Source organism: Podarcis erhardii (genome assembly GCF_964252035.2).
Source record: "Podarcis erhardii genome assembly, chromosome: 1".
Classification (NCBI taxonomy): Eukaryota; Metazoa; Chordata; class Lepidosauria; order Squamata; family Lacertidae; genus Podarcis; species Podarcis erhardii.
The window spans coordinates 76950372-76967644 of record NC_138497.1 but is presented as its reverse complement, the minus strand read 5'-3'; the positions used below and the strand labels follow the sequence as shown (position 1 = coordinate 76967644).

Sequence of the window (17273 nt, the reverse complement as noted above, 5' to 3'; positions counted from 1 at the left end):
TGATTGTGGGTAAAAACATTCTGCATATTTTAAATGCTATTGACTATTTATTTGAGACATTCAGAAAAGGATGCAGATCCCGCTTAGCTTATTCATATGATGTTTTTTGGAGAAATTCCGGAAATGACTCCATGTTGTCTGAAATGATCTGTCTGCTTACTTTCTCGAATCCTTATGAATTGTTCCCAAACTGAAAAAACATGCGTTAGAACTAAATAAGCATCAGTCTGTGGTCAATGGTCCATCTAGCTTGGTATTCTCTCTCTCAACAGTGACTAACCAAAAGTTACAAGGAAGTTTTTACATGCAGGTCATGACAATTCAGCTATAGCCTATTGCCATTCCCCAGTCTCAACAGTATATTGCCTTTCAATGTCTGTTTGCCGCAGCCTAAAGCTTCAAAAAGAACCATTTCCCATGTGTACCTAATCCTCTTTTCCATCCTAGTCACCAACAGAAACATCCTATGGCAATGAATTTCATAGTTTCATTGGTCATTGTAATCTGGGCATTTTAAATTTTTTTTATGATTCTTCTCTCTGTTTACTTCATGGAGGACCATCTTCTCATGACCATATGCCTGTAAGGAACCACTGTAAGTTGCAGGATTTTAATTTATTATTATTATTGCTTACTGTTACTAAACTCCAAGGCTACATTGCCTCATATAAGCAAACCAATGGCGTATCAGTCTTGTCCCTTCCCTACGGTAAAGTTTTCATTTTCTGTATCTTGTTTATTCAGCTTTCTGTTTATCTACAGGCCTCTGCCTGGCAGGCTTCGTGTATCTGCTTTACACATAAATGTCAGATACCATTCTGAAGCTTCAACTTGGCTGCCACTTGGCTGGTTGCCATGTTGATCTTTAGGATTTTTATTTGCCTGTCGCAAAATGCTATCTGTTTATTTCAGTTGATTTTAAATCTGCCAATGTGCTCTGAAAGCACTTACGAAACACATTTGCCTAGCTTGCCTAGTGCAAATATGGAAGATCTGGGCCAAATGTCCGCAATGAAAACATTTATTCACAAATCCAAGCAAACTCTGTAACTTTTCTTCCTTCTTCCTCTAGCTTCCAGCACAAATGAGAGAGAAGAAAATCTAAGGCTTTCGCAAGTTGATTCACCTCCTACAAACCAAGAGAATAGGTTAATTCCAGACTTTGGACTCACAGCTTCCTGACTCCTAAATTGATTTTTAGAACAAACATACAATTGCTGTATCATGAGGTGAAATTGCTACATAAGTCATGATAGCGGAAGCATGGCATAATGGCTAATTCTGAGTAGCTGTGACATAGGAAACTATTGGTTCAGAGCTCACCTCTGGTGTCAGCTCATGGGTGTGTGCAAGGCAAGGCACTACACTTCAGTCTTCCAGTTGCAATGGGCAGATAATAATACTGACCAACTTTACAGGATTATTGTAAAGATTTTGAATAATGTATGCATAGAGTTTTGAAAATACATTAGTAATGTATTTGTAGCCTCTTCCAAAAGCAAATGAGGTCTCTGAAAACCCCTTTGAACATGGCTTTGATGGCTTCATTTGGTAAATTTTGGCAAGTGTATTTAGAATATATATATATATGAGGCATTTTATTTCTAATACTTTTCTGGGTAGGCCCTAAGTAAAGACCGGAGCAGCTAATGTAAGCAAAAGATGGGTGAAACCCAATGTAGCATGAGCAGGCGTTGCTCTTGCAAGAGGGCTTCTCCTCCCTCCCTCCCTGACCAGTCTACCTCCCTGGGTAAATAAACTCTGGAAGAATTAAAGAACTACCCTCCTTCTATTTCTTAGCATTCTTAATCATCAGCATATACAATTTTAAGATGTCTTGGAATGTTCTCAAAATCACATTGTAAGGCTGTAACGCTAAACACACTTACTAGTCAGGGATAAGCCCAACTGATGCAGCAGAATTTACTTCTGAGTAAACATGCAACTACTGTACTGCACTGTAACATTATAATCCTATCCATGTTTACTTGGAAGTAAGTTACCCTGTGTTCAATGGGGTCTGATCTCTAGCAAATGGTGGGTTTAGGATTGCAACATTAAACACCTAAATTGGCATGGTACATAATATGAATATATGAACATATAGCAAGCTGCCTTAGGTTGAGTCTGGTAATTGCTCCATCTGGCATAGTATCACTGACACTTACTGCCAGCAGCTGTATAGGATTTTAAACAGGAGTTTTTCCTAACCTACCTTGACAAGCTGGGGACTGAACCCGAGTCCTTTCGTATACAAAACATCTGAGCTACTTCTGAGCTACAGCCTTTCTTTAATGATGTCTTCTGTACAGAAGAACAAACCTTGCTGAAATTCTTAATTCATGTTAGCAAAATAGTTAAAGAATCAGATGACATACTTTTGGAGAGTGGGTTTTTTTTAATACAAGGAAATTATAAATTTAAAGTACATATTGCTTTTTAAAGTGGCAATAAAGTGATCTTAGGTGTTCCTAGAAGGTTGAGAAGAGTGATTCTTAAAATGGCATTAGGCCATTATTTTTCCAAGTAAGGCATGGTGAAAAAAATTGTATCAGTTCTGCAAGGTCTTGGTCATTCAGCAGCAGGAGAAGGCTATTAACTATGAAGTTATTGTTGAAGAAGTAGGTATATAATAGTATGAAAACTGTGCAAAGTCCAAAGCAAAGTAAAACTGCATGCAAAAGCTTTAAAGGATCGGAGAGGTAATCTGACAATTTGGCTTGTTTAGGCCTTATGAGTAAGTCTTCAGCACTCATTCTCTCATTTCCCTCTGGTAACTTTGGAGTAATTTGATACTGTACAGGTACCTCCCTAATATTTTCAAACTGTTCCACAGGGTCTCTTATCGTTTCTGTATCAGAATTGGTCCTTGCCAAATGAGAATCGGGCTTCTTCATAGATAAATGAGGCTCTTTTCCTCTGGCTTGAATTACATTGGCCTGCTCGTTGCTTTCTCTACTCTGTAAGGCAGGTCCAGGTTTATCATCTTGATGCTGAAAAACCTTGATGGCATTATTCCTGTTTGTGCCTAGTTTTCGATTGATGTGTGCCAAGCTCCTGTTACGACTTTCTAATTTCTTAATCTTTTCCTCTTTCTCATTTATCAGGCTCATAACCACCTCCACATCTCTATCCAATTCTTCCACCCATTTCTTGAGGGACTGCGATTTGTCTTTTATACTCCTGTTGAGGTCCTGAACAATGTTTCTTTCTTTTGACCGCATCTTATTTGGAGAATGCCGTTTTGCAGCTGTTTGACAGGCTTCATATCCCTGACCTAGATAATTCCCCATTCATCAACTTATGCGTGCCTGTTTAGGGAATATTGTGAAGGCAGCGGGAAGAGTAAGATATTTGTTCAGAATTCTTCCCTACTTATACCTTCACATCACTCTGATGTCATAATGATTAACCAACAGTACCATTCACTTTGAAACTCTCAAAGCAGATAGCAAAGGGAACTGTATGGAAATATGGGGTTTGCCATAAGTGGCAATATGCACCATCAGTCTGCAACTGGTAAGCATGTTATTGAAGCCCGAGTATTTACTGATAGTTTCATATTTACAAACAGACACGCACCTCTGATGGGCTTCTTTTTCACACATGCATCATCTTCACTTTCATGGCTTCTCTGGACACCTGATAAGGCATTGCCTCCATGTTATGATCAGTGGCATGTCTCACTCTAAGGCCAATGAAGCACTGGTTAGAACACATAATCACATCTACCATGTGGCAATAAAGGCAGCAAAGAAGTCTTACTTCATGGCCTCTGCTACATCCTCAAATAATAGTCCAGCAAGTGACACTGACACAAAACCCCTCACATACACGAAGTAGAAGAATAGAAGCATTACCACCCCACCCCACTCACCACCACCCCTCTTTCCCCCTCTTTTCTTCCCAATCTATTACTGCATGCTATACTAATGTCTCACAAAAAAATGAAACTGATTTGTAGAAAACACAACTTGAAAAAAGAGACAATGCACATATTTTTTGTAAACTAAGAACTCTTTAATAAAAATATATTGTTGTTGTTGTAGTAGTAGTAGTAGTAGTAGTAGTAGTAATAATAATAATAATAATAATAATAATGGTGTTGGTGGGAATGGGCCTCTGGAGGCAGGGTAGACCTTCTCTGGTTGTTTGGCCTATCATTTTGAGGATAAAGTCCCTCCCTCTGAAGGTATGCAGTCCTTTCCTCTGTGCTCAGGGCCTTCTGGCGGTTCCCTCACTGCAAGAAGCCAAGTTACAGGGAACCAAGCAGAGGGCCTTCTTGGTAGTGGCACCCGCCCTGTGGAATGCCTTCCCACCAGATGTCAAAGAGAAAAACAACTACCAGACTTTTAGAAGACATCTGAAGGCAGCCCTGTTTAGGGAAGCTTTTAATGTTTAATAGACTATTGTATTTTATTATTCTGTTGGAAGCTGCCCAGAGTGGCTGGGGAAACCCAGCCAGATGGGTAGGGTATAAATAATAAATTATTATTATCTCTGTCCCCAGTAGGCACAGTGTTTGTACCACATTGTGGTCCTCCAAAGAAGCTGGCAGATTCAGGACAGTTGATACCAAGTGCCTTTATACACAGAGCATTGTTAAACTACAGGATTTGCTGCCACAAGATTACACCTGCCAACTTGAATAGCTCTGAAAGAGGATTAGACAAATTTGTGGAGGATAAACCAATCTGGGGAGACTAGACATGATATATTATCTCCAGTATCACAGACAACATGCCTCTGAAAATTAGTTGCTGAGGAACATGAGGAGGAGAGTGGAGTTGAGCTCATGTGCTGCTTGTGGGGTTCCCATGCGCATCTGGTTGGCCTCGCAACGTTCTCACATACTGGATGATGGGTGTTGTATAAGCTTTTGGTCTGAACCAGCAGGGCTGTTCTTTTCGGTGAGGTGTAAAGTTAAATTAAGTGTAGACCCGAACATGTAAAATGCAAATGTGGCAGGCTGGTGTTTCAAAATGTGTATTACACAGGTGCCACTTGTTGGGTCGCAGGTCTCCATTCAAAAACCCAATTTGCCTTCAGTAGCAGCAAAGACTTCTTGGTCGTGCATAGACTACAAGAGCAGCCACTTACCAGAGTTGCAATGTGCTTAAAGAGAAAGCCAGAAACGCTATGGGTGTGTATGTGTGGAGTGGTGTCTAATCATAATAAATTTGTACAAGATGTGATACATTTCTTCAGTTGAAATATATTTATTGTCCAAATAAGTTTGGGAACTGAAGCCAATTAATTCTGGGTTATTTTCTTCTTTTTATCAGCTTCTTATTTAAAACCAATTAGAGGAGTATACAGAATTACAGAACTAGCAAGAAGATTGTTCCAAAGGATCTTTAATGTCACTACAGATTCTTCTTTGCTTTTGTTACATAATCTCCTCCTTCTGGATGAGTTGTTCTTCCTCCATTTTATGCTGTTCTAGCATGAAATTACAAAGCCCTGTGCTGCAAATTAATTCCCTGTAGGCACATCGGGTGCATCAAATAAAGCCAATTCTGACCGGCTTCAAAAACCTGCCCTGAATAAATGCCTCCTGAAGATCCCCTATCATCCCAACAGTGCTCTGAGGGAAAAGCAGAAAGAAAGCAATGTTGAGGTCATGAGTCTCTATTCGTTTTTGTCACGCAGCGGTTCTCAACCTGTGGGTCCCCAGATGTTGTTGGACTACAACTCCCATCATCCCTGAGCTCTGGCCTTGCTAGCTAGGGGTGATGGGAGTTGTAGTTCAACAACATCTGGGACCCACAGGTTGAGAAAGGCTGGTAGAGGCTCCTGGGATTTCTGATTTCACTTCTGAAGGAAGCTGGAGAATCTTCCAGAAGCAATGTAAAAGTTAAAGCAGGTTAAAGCAGGTTTTGCCTAGAGCCATTTGTAATTCAAATAGAAACCAAAAAGCGCATATTAATTATAAATGCCTATATTTCACCTCATTACCAACAATTTGATTTAATATTTGATTTGGCTTAATATTTGTATTATGCTTTTCCAACAACACGTGTTGAACTCAATGAGGGCTTGTCCACACTGGAATTGACTGTGTGTTTATAGTTGTTTGTGTTCCCATATAATTTGCATAGTCCACATCATTTTACCTTCAAACAACACCAGCCTTGTTGTTTCTCTCCTGTAAATTCGGGTGTACCCACTACAGGAATAATCTGATAAACTGGGAAAAACCGGGTTCTGCTGCACCTGGGGTCACTTCCTCAATGTTTCCAATTCTTTTCCATTTGTTGCTCATAACTATTTCCCATGTGCTGTGGAAGATGAAGTTTTTTCTTTCTTTCGATCCCTCAGATTTGCACAGAAAGCTGCACAACAAAAATTACAATTGCCTGTTTGCTTTTGCACAGTTCTTGGGTTGTTTGTTTTTGTTTTTTAAAAGCATAGCTATCTGCACACGGGCCCTGTCAGTACTTCATTGGCATTACAGACATGACAAATTAGGAGGCAGGGACAAACATGAAAAGGGAGCACCTACTGACATGAACAGGAAAGACCAAAGTTGCTTCTTATATACAAATTCTAATTTATCTGGGTATGGTCTACTCTGGTCTAATTCACATGGGAGGAAAATTAATTAACAGCTAAATAATGTTCAAATGTGGATAAACCCTGACTTGTTCACATAAATATTGAGAAACAGGCTCAATATTTAAGACCCAAGACCCAATATTTAATATACAAGACCATTTTATCTATGCTAACATTTGAGGTGGCTGAGGTGACAGCAAAAAGAGATTACCGTATTTCTGACAAGAAGGGTAGAAATCTGACTTATACAAGGACCCTATTACTACCATTAGTAGTTAGCATAGGGGTTTCATTTTATCCAAATGAATATTTAATGTTAATGAACTGCTTCAGTGAGAGTTTCCTAGACTCAAAGAGATGTTTTTTTCATTATGCCCCACTGCGTAGGCTCATACCCTTCAACATTTCTCCAATGAAAATAGGGACATCCTAAGGAAAAGTGGGACATTCCAGGATCAAATCAGAAACCAGGACGGCTTCTCTAAATCAGGGATGTCCCTGGAAAATAGAGACACTTGGAGGGTCTGTAGGCTCAGTGCAAATCAAGCAGAACAGTAGCCCTCATTTTGGGGAAACCTTGGACTGCCCAATGGAAAAACAGAATTGGAAGGGTCTTGTAGTCCAGCCTCAGCTCAGTGTCAGAGCCAGCCTCACTGGCAGATGGCCATTCCATCTTTGCAGAAGGGCCTCCTGAAAATGAGAGCCTGCCTCCTACTGAGACAACTTCCATTTCCAGCAGTTGGTTAGTTTGGAGCATTTATACTCTGCCTGCTAAGCAAAGTTCACAAGGCAACTTACAGTATATTTAAAATACAATAAGATAGAAAAGAGTTACATAAGCATAAAAAGTGCAAATAATTCTTTTCCCTGCAGAAATAGCTGTCAGAGCACCTGAGTACACTAAGTAATGTGGGGTATGAATGCTCCATACCCAGGAGCTCCATAGGTCCAGTTCAGAAAGGAGTAGGGGGCAGATTGTACAATGGCCTTATGCAGCTCTCATTTTCTGCTGTGCATGATGGAGGTGGCATGTGAGAACACACACTCTCCTCCACCATTCAGTTAGGCGAGTGTGTGCACCGGCCCTTAGAGAGGCACAGTGTATTGAAAGCTCCTGAACCACATTACCTGAACACCCTTTCAGAAGGTAGAGAAAGGGAGGTGCGAGTTCCAGGATGAGGAGGAAGAAATAGTATGTTAACATAATAAAAGGAAAAGGAGTTTCATCTTAAAAGGCTAGAGGAAAAGGGCACTGTTCAAAATAATGGCTAGTGTCCCAAACTGGGAAGGAAATGCATCCTCCAAGGGACTGCCAGTGCAAGGTAAAAAATAATCACCAGCCTGACACCTCCTTGGGCTCCTTGCCAAGAAGAGAAGCCATTAGCTCTGCCTCCCAGCTCCTTCCCCTAAACAATCAGAGCACATTTAACCAAATTAATCCCTTGAGTTGGTAGAGTAAGACACAGAGGTGACTGTGGAGCCTGCTTTCTTTGTGGGAGTTAGTCATTGTAAAAGGAACTGTGGAAATGCATAGCAAATGACTCTCTGAGGGCTTCTTTTTCTATTTATTTTTTTAAAGTACAGAACCTTGGTTCTCAAACGCCTTGGTACTCAGCTTGGAACCCAAACACTGCAAACCCAGAAGTAAGTGTTCCGGTTTGCGAACCTTTTTTGGAAGCTGAACATGCTCCGTTTTGAGTGTTACGCTTCCAATTTGAGTGCCACACTTCCCTTTTGAGTGTTATGCTGAGGTCTGTCTGTTTTTGCTATTTATTTTGCATTTTTGTGGCTCTTTTTTGTTGTTTTTTTGTGACTGTGTGGAACCCAGTTCAGCTACTAATTGACTGTGTGACTGCAGTACATTGTTTATTGCTTTCATTTTATGGATCAGTGGTCTCATTAGATAATACAATTCATGTTAATTGCTATTTTAGGGGTTGCTTTTAAAAGTCTGGAACAGATTAATCCATTTTACATTAATTTCTGTGGGAAAGTGCACCTTGGATTTGGAACGCTTTGGTTTTGGAATGGACTTCCAGAACGGATTAAGTTTGAGAACCAAGGCACCACCACTGTATCATCCCTGTGGCTGTTTCACACAAATGGAACTTCCAACTGATAAACTAGACTAGACCTGGATCTGTCCTTCAGTTAATGCTCCTTTTGCATTGAACTGATAATCAAAATAATAATCATGATGATAATAATAATAATAATAATAATAATCATCATCATCATCATCATCATCATCATCATCATCTATCTGTTAATCAGTCCAATCTTAGATGTAATTTGGGATTGGGTGATTGCCACTGATTGTGTGTTTGTTGTATGTTCTAAAGGAATGCTTATGCTTTACAATTGAGAAGCATTTTTCAGAAGTAATGTTTGAATCTTTAAAAAAGGAAAAAGCAGGTAACCCTAAGAAATCTCTCCCTCTCTCTTTTAAAAATTAGATTCAAAGCTTCTCCACATCCATTCAAAGAGCAGCAGGAGGGAGTATCAAACAGAAGATCTTGTACTTCTCTGTGTTAGCTTTTAAAAAAATCACATTCAGCATTTGACCCAGGCTATCAGAAAGCAATTAAAAGGTTCTGTTTCAGCTTCCCTCATCTTGCTCTGATTTACACTCAGTTTTAACTCTCCCCCACCACCTTCCCCCCCCCCAGTAGCATAATCTGCTTTTTCACAAACCTGCTACGAATATGTAATAGATACATTTTCTCTTGGTGGAATGGTATTCAGCACAGCATTCTGAGTTCTAGCTACATTTGGTCATCCTTGCAATAAACATGTCCTTTAAAAAATCAGTGATAGAATGGTTTTAGAATGTTGCTAATTGCATTTAATTTACCAACATCTTCCTCAAGCATCTCATCAATTTGACGGTTCAAACTGCTAATGCTAATAATAGCTTCTATATGTCTCCACTCAACCTATCGTAGACCTTTAATTCTCTGTGCTGCCTCCTTCGCACAGGAAGTGAGTGGGAGATTCAGAGGGAGAAAAACATCATGCCAGAGCTACTGCTTCATATTGCAATCATTCCACACAGGTGGGTTATGTGTATGAATACCACGGCCGCTTGATGGGGCAGGTCATTGGGGGATGGTGTTCATTCAAACACTGCCTTCCCTCCCAGCATCTGATTGTTGCCTAAACCAAGCTGGATTAGGGCAAGCATCTACCCCCAAAAAGTTCCACAAATTAACAGCTTTGATTGCATCTCATTGTGCTGTTCCTAGCCATTTAGACAATGGTCAGACATTCACATTTCAGCTTAATAAGCTAAGATATGAACAATCCTTATGTCTGCGCATGCTTCCTCTTCCTTTTTTACTATGTAGTAGTAAGCCAGGAAAAGTTCAACTGACCATTGTGTCCCTTTGCATGTAGACTAGGAAACTATGGTTACAAGCTGCAGAACATCTGAGCCAGGCCAAAGACTCTCTGAGGCAGTTAGTAGGGCAGAGAGACAAGAAGACAAGGCAGGAGTATTGATCCAACAGGGGAGCTCTTCAGCCAGGTAGTAAGAATTAAAGCAAGGGGTTTGGTGAGAGAGGTGTTGCTCCAACAATAAGGTGGCTGCTGTGGAGGGCTTACCGGTATAATACCTGGGCTGTGTTGCTTCCTGGAGCCCTAGTAGGTCTACTTCTGGTAACAGTTATGTATGCAAGGAACCTTATAAGCACTCAGATCTATTATGTGGAAGGACCTGGGCTTTAAATGAGGTATTTTAAAAAACTTCTGGCAGCAGTTTCTAGTCCAGCTCTGCTCCTAGAATTTTTGCAGTATGTATGCATTGTCCTATTTTAAGTGGACGTGCAGCAATGCAGGACAATGGTTGCAAAACTCCAATTTCAGCCTATTTAATGGAATGAGTTTGATGGCTGTGTCACTGAGTTCCCATTCATGACTGAGGTTCTGGAGTCACTACTTGGATGGATTGGGGCAAGAAACCCATTCTCCTGCCCAGTGAAGCTGGAGAGTAATGAGCCAGGGTGGTTCTGCCTGTGAAGGCAATTGCCTGGTTGTTGAATGGGCCTTTGCACTTGCAAAGTACCCTCGGGCAGATTCCATTGCTTATACACTTGTATTGAACATTGGCCCAAAACAAAACCAGCATTTTTTGGGGGGGGGGGTTTCGGGGGGGTATCATCAATAACCCTGCCCTAATTCTCTACTAACATGCAGTTTGGCTACATCACGTAGGACAGGTCTAAAGTACTAATGTAGCACTGTAGATGACTATTTGTTGCTGGAAATCTGTTCTCTCCAAAACAGTAGTTCACAGGATTAAATCCAAGCACTTCAGCTTAAGTCGACAATGAGTAGAGCTCACCTCAGATGCATTAGGAGCCAGTCATTTCAAAAGCCTTTCTTTTCTTGGTTTTGACTTAGCCAGTGCTTCAAGAGAGCCTCATCTCATAATCATTGGCTGATCAGCTTGACCTCCTTTATTCTAGCTTTAGTTGAACTGTTAAGAATGGAATTAATTCCTCATGTTAAACAATTAATTCCTGGGCCTCTCTACAACAAGCGCCGTACGAACTATCAGTATCCATATAACCCAGGGCAACCTGTAATTTGGCAGGTAGATTTTGTGTGCCCCGAATATTAGCATCCTCTGTTAAAACTGTGACGCAAACAATTGTGCAAATGCTAGTGAAATAATGGGCAGATCCTTTAGCAGTTATCATGCTTCTAATTGTACAAACACTTCCACAGGTGGAACAGCAGGATTCCCCCCCCCCTTTTTTTCCTCATGCAAAGCTGTACCACAAGGTGAGAAGTAGCCCTTCTGTGAGCAAGAGATTCCTCCGACATCCAGAACAGCACCTTTGAATTCAACCCACTACTTCCTTTTCCTACCTGTATAATGAATGTTTCCAAGCTTTGAGATTTTGATGGCAGCAGAAAATGTCGCTATTTTGAATTGTGATTCCTGTATAAATGAAAGCAAAGCATCCAGGAGGCAGGGGGATCCAGTACAATTATTTTGACAACATGGTCTTGCAGACATAAATATATAAACTCTGAATTCATTTGTTCAGCTATATGTCAGTTAAATACCTGCTACTTTTCTTATAGCACAAGACTCAAATAAAATGATAGCGCCTCTAGCATTTTCCTAGATTTTCATCTTCATTGTGTTCTGCTGGCTTGTGGACTGCAGCAAAAAAGGAACCAATATACCAAGGTTTCCTCAAATGCACTGGACTTTAATTAATCATAAGCCATCTGAAGACAGCTGTTACTCCATTTATGGAGCATCGCTAAATGGGATTATTAGTACAATTATCAGTGTTGATAATGTATCAAAACACATATTTTTTCTGGGCATGGTTCAGACCTGTACCATAGCTACTTCTTCAGCCTCCTCTGTTTTGAAAACTGCAGTTCCCATTGTTGCTTCTCTCCAGTTCCAAATAACTTGCCTGATGCCAGAACTCCTGAATCTCGACTCCTGCAGTCTGTTACCTGCTACCAAGCCTTTACTCTTATTTCTCTGAATAAAGATATCTTTCTTAATTACATGGAAGAGCCTCTCTCTGCATTACTTTTCAGTGCATCGTGTGATCTAATCATGGAATTCACACAAATTGTGTGCTGTAGTTTAGCTTTCCTAGTGTATCCTTGCCTATTCCAGTGCATAACTTTAGGTTAAAGTTGCACCTTTTGTTTTTAGTCCTAAAAAGCTCAGACAGACAGACTAATTGCTATGTAGATTTTCCTAAGGTTTTGTTTTTTTGTTTTTTTTGGCCACATAATTATTAAGGCATTGCACTCAGCACCAGCAACTTAATTGTCTTTAGTATTGCTGCTGTCACAAGCTTGAAGGCAAATGATTAATAAAACACAATTATTTACATTGTAATGTCAGCATTTTAATTAAACTGAAAATGCAGTTCATTTGCTTTTTGCCATGGGGCTGATTTCGTTTTAAACAAAAAATTAAGGTCAGCTCTTAAAATCAATCACTCTCCCCTGCCCGACTTAATTGCAAGTTAGAGAGATGGATCTCTTGTCATCTCCACAAATCTTTGGCCCCACTGATGACAAATGACTTCAGCAGGCTGGCCTTCACACTCCTGAGTTTTCTCAAGCCAATGAAACACTTCACATCTGATGTACTGAAATATTTTTTGTTATTCTGATATCTTTAAATATCATGGGTGATATCCAATGTTAGTCCAGGAGTGGACCTCCCTTGCGCTTAAATTATTTGACTTAAATGGATCTACTGTGAGTATGATGAACATTGGTTGTCACCCTATTCATTTGTGTTTAGTATGCTATTGTAAGCAAGCCTGCCCCAACGTATTAACACTGCCATATTGACCTCCAAATGAGAGAAGGTTCTCAGTACCAAGCATAATACAACTAGAAGCATACCTGGGATCCTTTGTTTTCTCAGCACACACCCCACCCCCGAAAAAATAATCACTTTGCTGCGGTAGCCACATTAGAAATTACTATATTTTATACAACCCATATACATGAAGTGTATGGAGTGTGAGCAAGGCCAGGAGGAAGGGCGAACAAAATCAGACGCCTTTCTGCCACAGTGCAGAAGGACAGGAACCTTGTCAGGTGTTTGATCTCGCCACGACAACAGCGTCATGTCGCAACACACATATATGTCATACACTCCATAGTCTCCAATGGTTTACCTTTATACCGCCTTGCCATTTCTCCTATTGCTCAGCTCCCAGCTCTTGTCTAAACTTGCAACCTTACACAAGTAACTGGAGACAGGTTTCTGGGGAGATTTTTGTGCACATGCCCATCCCTCCCAGGCCTGCACCCCCAATGGGGGCTGGTTTTGCCAACCCCTGGGTACACCTACTGTATCAATACAGTGATCCTGATGCAGCGTAACACTTGTGAAACCAGGTCCCCTTGTCTGCTATGGAGAGCTGTGAAATTCAAATACAAGCTGTACGGTGCCATAGCTGGCATTGGCATAACCCTGCCTGTGCTCAACATAGCTGGCTATTGGATCACAGCTGATACCCGTCTTTATGTAGATAGAGGGTGCTTCAGGGCTCTTAGTATATTACAGGAGGGCAGTGCATTGGAAAGTGTGAGATGAAGGAAGGAATAATGAAAAGACGTATAAAGCATCCTGCAAGCAAATCAGGATGACTTGGGAATGAATTTCACTGTCATGTAACTGCCCTGTAAGCAAGGTGGAACAAATGTTCAATAAAGATTGGACATAGTCTAACCACTGTGTAAGCTGTGTGCAAGCAAATCAGGATGAATGCTGAAGAAACATGTTGTCCAGAAAAGCCCAGACACAGTGCATAACCAAAGCCACACTGCACATACCAAAGAAGAGCAAAGTAGGGGAGGGGAGATGGGGGGAAATGGAAAGGTAGATTTGTTCAAGTTAATATTTCTAATTTATTCTACTGCATAGCTCCACGCTATGTCACATATGTGCTACAGGGAGCATATACACTGGCATTTGACTAAGCTTAGTTTGTTGCAGAATGTCCTTGACCTTCAACAGATAAACTTAGGAATCACATCATTCATTGTGCTGCCCTGTAAACTAGCTCAGAGACACCATGCTTATCAGGAGCCTTAAAAACCAGCTTTTGTATGCTTCTTTCTAATGTCCTGGACTTGGACAAAAAATAAGTGTAACAGCAAGGGGCAGTTTAAAAATGCAGTAGAGAAATAGAGGTATTGTTGACAACTGAGCAAACCAAACCAAAACTTACAAATTCAGCTCTAGTGCTTATATCTAAATTGAGATTCGCTTTTTCATCTTTTTTCTTGTACAGATATCTTTTAATGTAATATCTGGTGTTGGATATACTTCTAATTTGAAACATATAATGAAAAATTAATTGAAATCATAAATAAGTGATTCCATTACATGGTATGAGTACATTTTTCTTCCACTCCACTGAGTTTTCCCTGAGAAAGGAGAAAGAAGAAAGGTCTTAAGCTCCTTATTTCATTAAACAAGTAAATACAGTGATGGTTGTACTAAAATGCATGGAATATTAAGCTGCATTTCACATGAGTATAAACATTATTAGGTTTTGATATAAACCATTATCAATCAGTTGAGTACACAGAATGTTGCTTATTTTATGCCCAATTGCTTTTGCCACAGTTCCATCATATATCAATTCTTTTCAGTGTATTCATGGGTAAAATCAACCACAGTACAGTTAGATTCATTTTTCCATCAAGATACTTTGTACATGTTGCCTGTTCATAATATGTGAAAATTAAAGTGGTATTTTGTAGCCTGAATGAATTTGCTGTTTGTATCTCTTTGACTCCGGACAATTTTATCAGAGTATTAGTTTTTCCTCCGCAGTTGGCTAAATACAGCAGTGGTATATAACTTTCAGTATTCCAGGCAAAGGTAGACACACACACAACTTCCTAATTCTCTTGGCTTGCCCAAAGTCTCTCGCAGCACAGATAATGCTCTGAACCTATTGCAAACTAGCTCACAATTCAACCCAGCCAATGTTATACACATTATAGAAATGTATTTTCTACAAATGAATTAGACCTACAAAAGAAACATAAAAATTTCTACAGCCCACCATGATGTCAAGATCCTTCAGCCAAGATGCAGCTTTAGTGAATACCCTCTTTGTAAACCCTTCCTAGTGATCTATGATGGGGGGTTGGCATTTTGGGGTCCCCCATAAGCCCGTTGTTTTATATCTGTAAGATAGGATTTTGTAGTGAAAGGAACTGCTGAAGTAGACAAACCAGTCTCTTTGTTAAATTAATGGTCCAAGCCAATCTTTTATACATAAATGGGGGCATAGTGTGATAATAGTACATATAACACAGATAATCATGGTGCTTTCATAGCATCTTCAACTCTTCCAGAAAAACAAAACAAAACCCAGAATACTACTGTCTTTCTTCAGCCTAACACACAGCAGCATTACAGGACAAGAGAGACTCACATTTAATATGATGGGATCTTAATTTCTAAAATGTTTAGCACCATGGTTAAAAGAGCATTCATTGGCAGTTTCCTTAAATATCAACTAAGAAGCAAATGTCTCTTTTTTTAAAAAAACACACAATACCATGGAAATGTGAAGGTTTGGCCTGTTCTATGGCTTATTTTCAATTACCAGGGCATGGCAGACTGGCAAAGCCCTAAAGGAACCTGCTATGTGTTTGAGAAAGCATAAGTCTTCTGCAAATGGAAAGTTGTTTATTATTTTTTATTTCCTTCACTTGTTCTGTCCCTCTGAGTGCATTTGCATTGAACTTGAGTTCCAGTAAAGCAACACCACCACCTACAGCTCAAACATCAAACTGTCCACCAAATATTAAATAGCCTCTGTTACAGCTGTACCAGGCTATAACTTAGTTTTTTAAAAAACCATATTGGTCTGCTTGTGAGCATATTTAAATTGCTTTCTGTTTTCAGCACTAGACCTGACAAATGCAAAGGACGAAAAGAAAGGAAACAATTCTGTTTTGTTTAGCTCACAGTGTTTTTTTTAGCTTACAGTACATCAGCCTACTAGCCAAGAGCCACTGTGTGATGTGGATTAGTGAGATTTCAGAGAGCGTCTTGCACCAGCATCACAGATAAAAGAGGAAATCGTATAGCCTAAGGAAGCTCTGGGAAAGATTGAGGGCACAAGGAGAAGGGCACAACAGAGGACGAGAAGGTTGGACAGTGTTCTCGAAGCTACCAGCATGAGTTTGACCAAACTACGAGAGGCAGTGGAAGATAGGAGTGCCTGGCGTGCTCTGGTCCAGGGGGTCACGAAGAGTCGGACACAACTAAATGAATAAACAACAACAACAAACAAGCTCAGAGGTGCTTGTGAATTTCAAACAGCCCTTCCACTAACAGGGCTCTCAAAGAATCTCAGAATTGGAAGGGACCCTGAGAGTCATCTAGTCCAACCCCCTACATTGCAGGAATCTCAACTAAAGTTGGCATCAATGACAGATGACCATCCAACCTCTGCTTTAAAACCTCCAATGAAGGAGAACCCACAACCTCTTGAGGGAGTCTGCTCCACTGTCAAGCAGCTCAATACTCGTCCTGCTGCATTGGGCTGATTGGAACTGTAGCCCAACAACAGCTGCAGGGGGCTGTGTTGACTAACCATGGCATAAGTGCTAGAAGAGTGGCAGCAAAACTGGCAAAGAGTTTCTGTGGCTCCTGAAAGATTAAGCATGTAAAGCAGCCTGAGGTTTCACAGGCAATAGTCAACATTTCACATGGAACCACATTTTTTAAAAGGCAAATTCAACTCCATATATTTGGTGGATCTGAGCATTTGGCAAACCTAAAGTTGTATCCAGTCAATTTTATACGCTTTGAAACAAAGGCTGCTGAAATTTATTGATCTGGCAAAAAACAAAATTTTAAAAGTTGCTTGCCCCATGTATCAACTTATCAATAATGAGCTGTAGAATTACTGCACTGGATCCACTGCTATTATATTGGACAATGAACTGTTGAAACCACACTTCAGAAATGAAACACCAGTTAAGAACTTTTTGGAGAAAGGCTTATAAAACCAAGGCTGCATAAAAGCTGAGTAGGGCATAAAATAGAACAGAGAGCTAATTTTGCAAAAGTTGGAAAACAATGTTTTGAACAAGTGCTGAGTTCATGAAATATCAGATAATATTGGGAATGTTCAGTGACCTTGTAAGAAACTTTCCAGGGAAATAAAAATATAAATTGGTGG

At 40.2% G+C, this 17273-nt stretch overlaps 1 protein-coding gene and 1 long non-coding RNA gene across 7 annotated transcripts in view; one reads left to right on the top strand and one right to left on the bottom strand.

The window, feature by feature from the left end:
* LOC309330671 (uncharacterized protein) overlaps positions 1-12100 on the top strand; it is a 29822-nt gene extending 17722 nt beyond the window's left edge. For 2 of the 6 annotated variants that reach the window (XR_014151530.1, XR_014151533.1), the window contains 4 exons: positions 557-595; positions 1073-3519; positions 9504-9613; positions 11287-12100. Coding sequence is in view for 1 of the 6 variants with exons in the window: in XM_081842459.1 (XP_081698585.1) it covers positions 448-595; positions 1073-1148; positions 4511-4652 (366 nt within the window). In the remaining 5 variants the exon portion in view is untranslated. Of the gene's footprint in view, positions 1-447; positions 596-1072; positions 3520-4510; positions 5915-9503; positions 9614-9954; positions 10085-11286 lie in introns of those variants that run through there. The other 4 variants (XR_014151532.1, XR_014151534.1, XM_081842459.1 and 1 more) reach the window with 4 other exon arrangements.
* On the bottom strand, positions 1006-2345 carry LOC309330974. Its single transcript, XR_014151674.1, has 2 exons — positions 2216-2345; positions 1006-1129 (listed from the first exon to the last, which is right to left on the bottom strand). It is a non-coding gene; the product is annotated as an uncharacterized lncRNA (long non-coding RNA).
* Positions 12101-17273: the final 5173 nt, after the last annotated feature.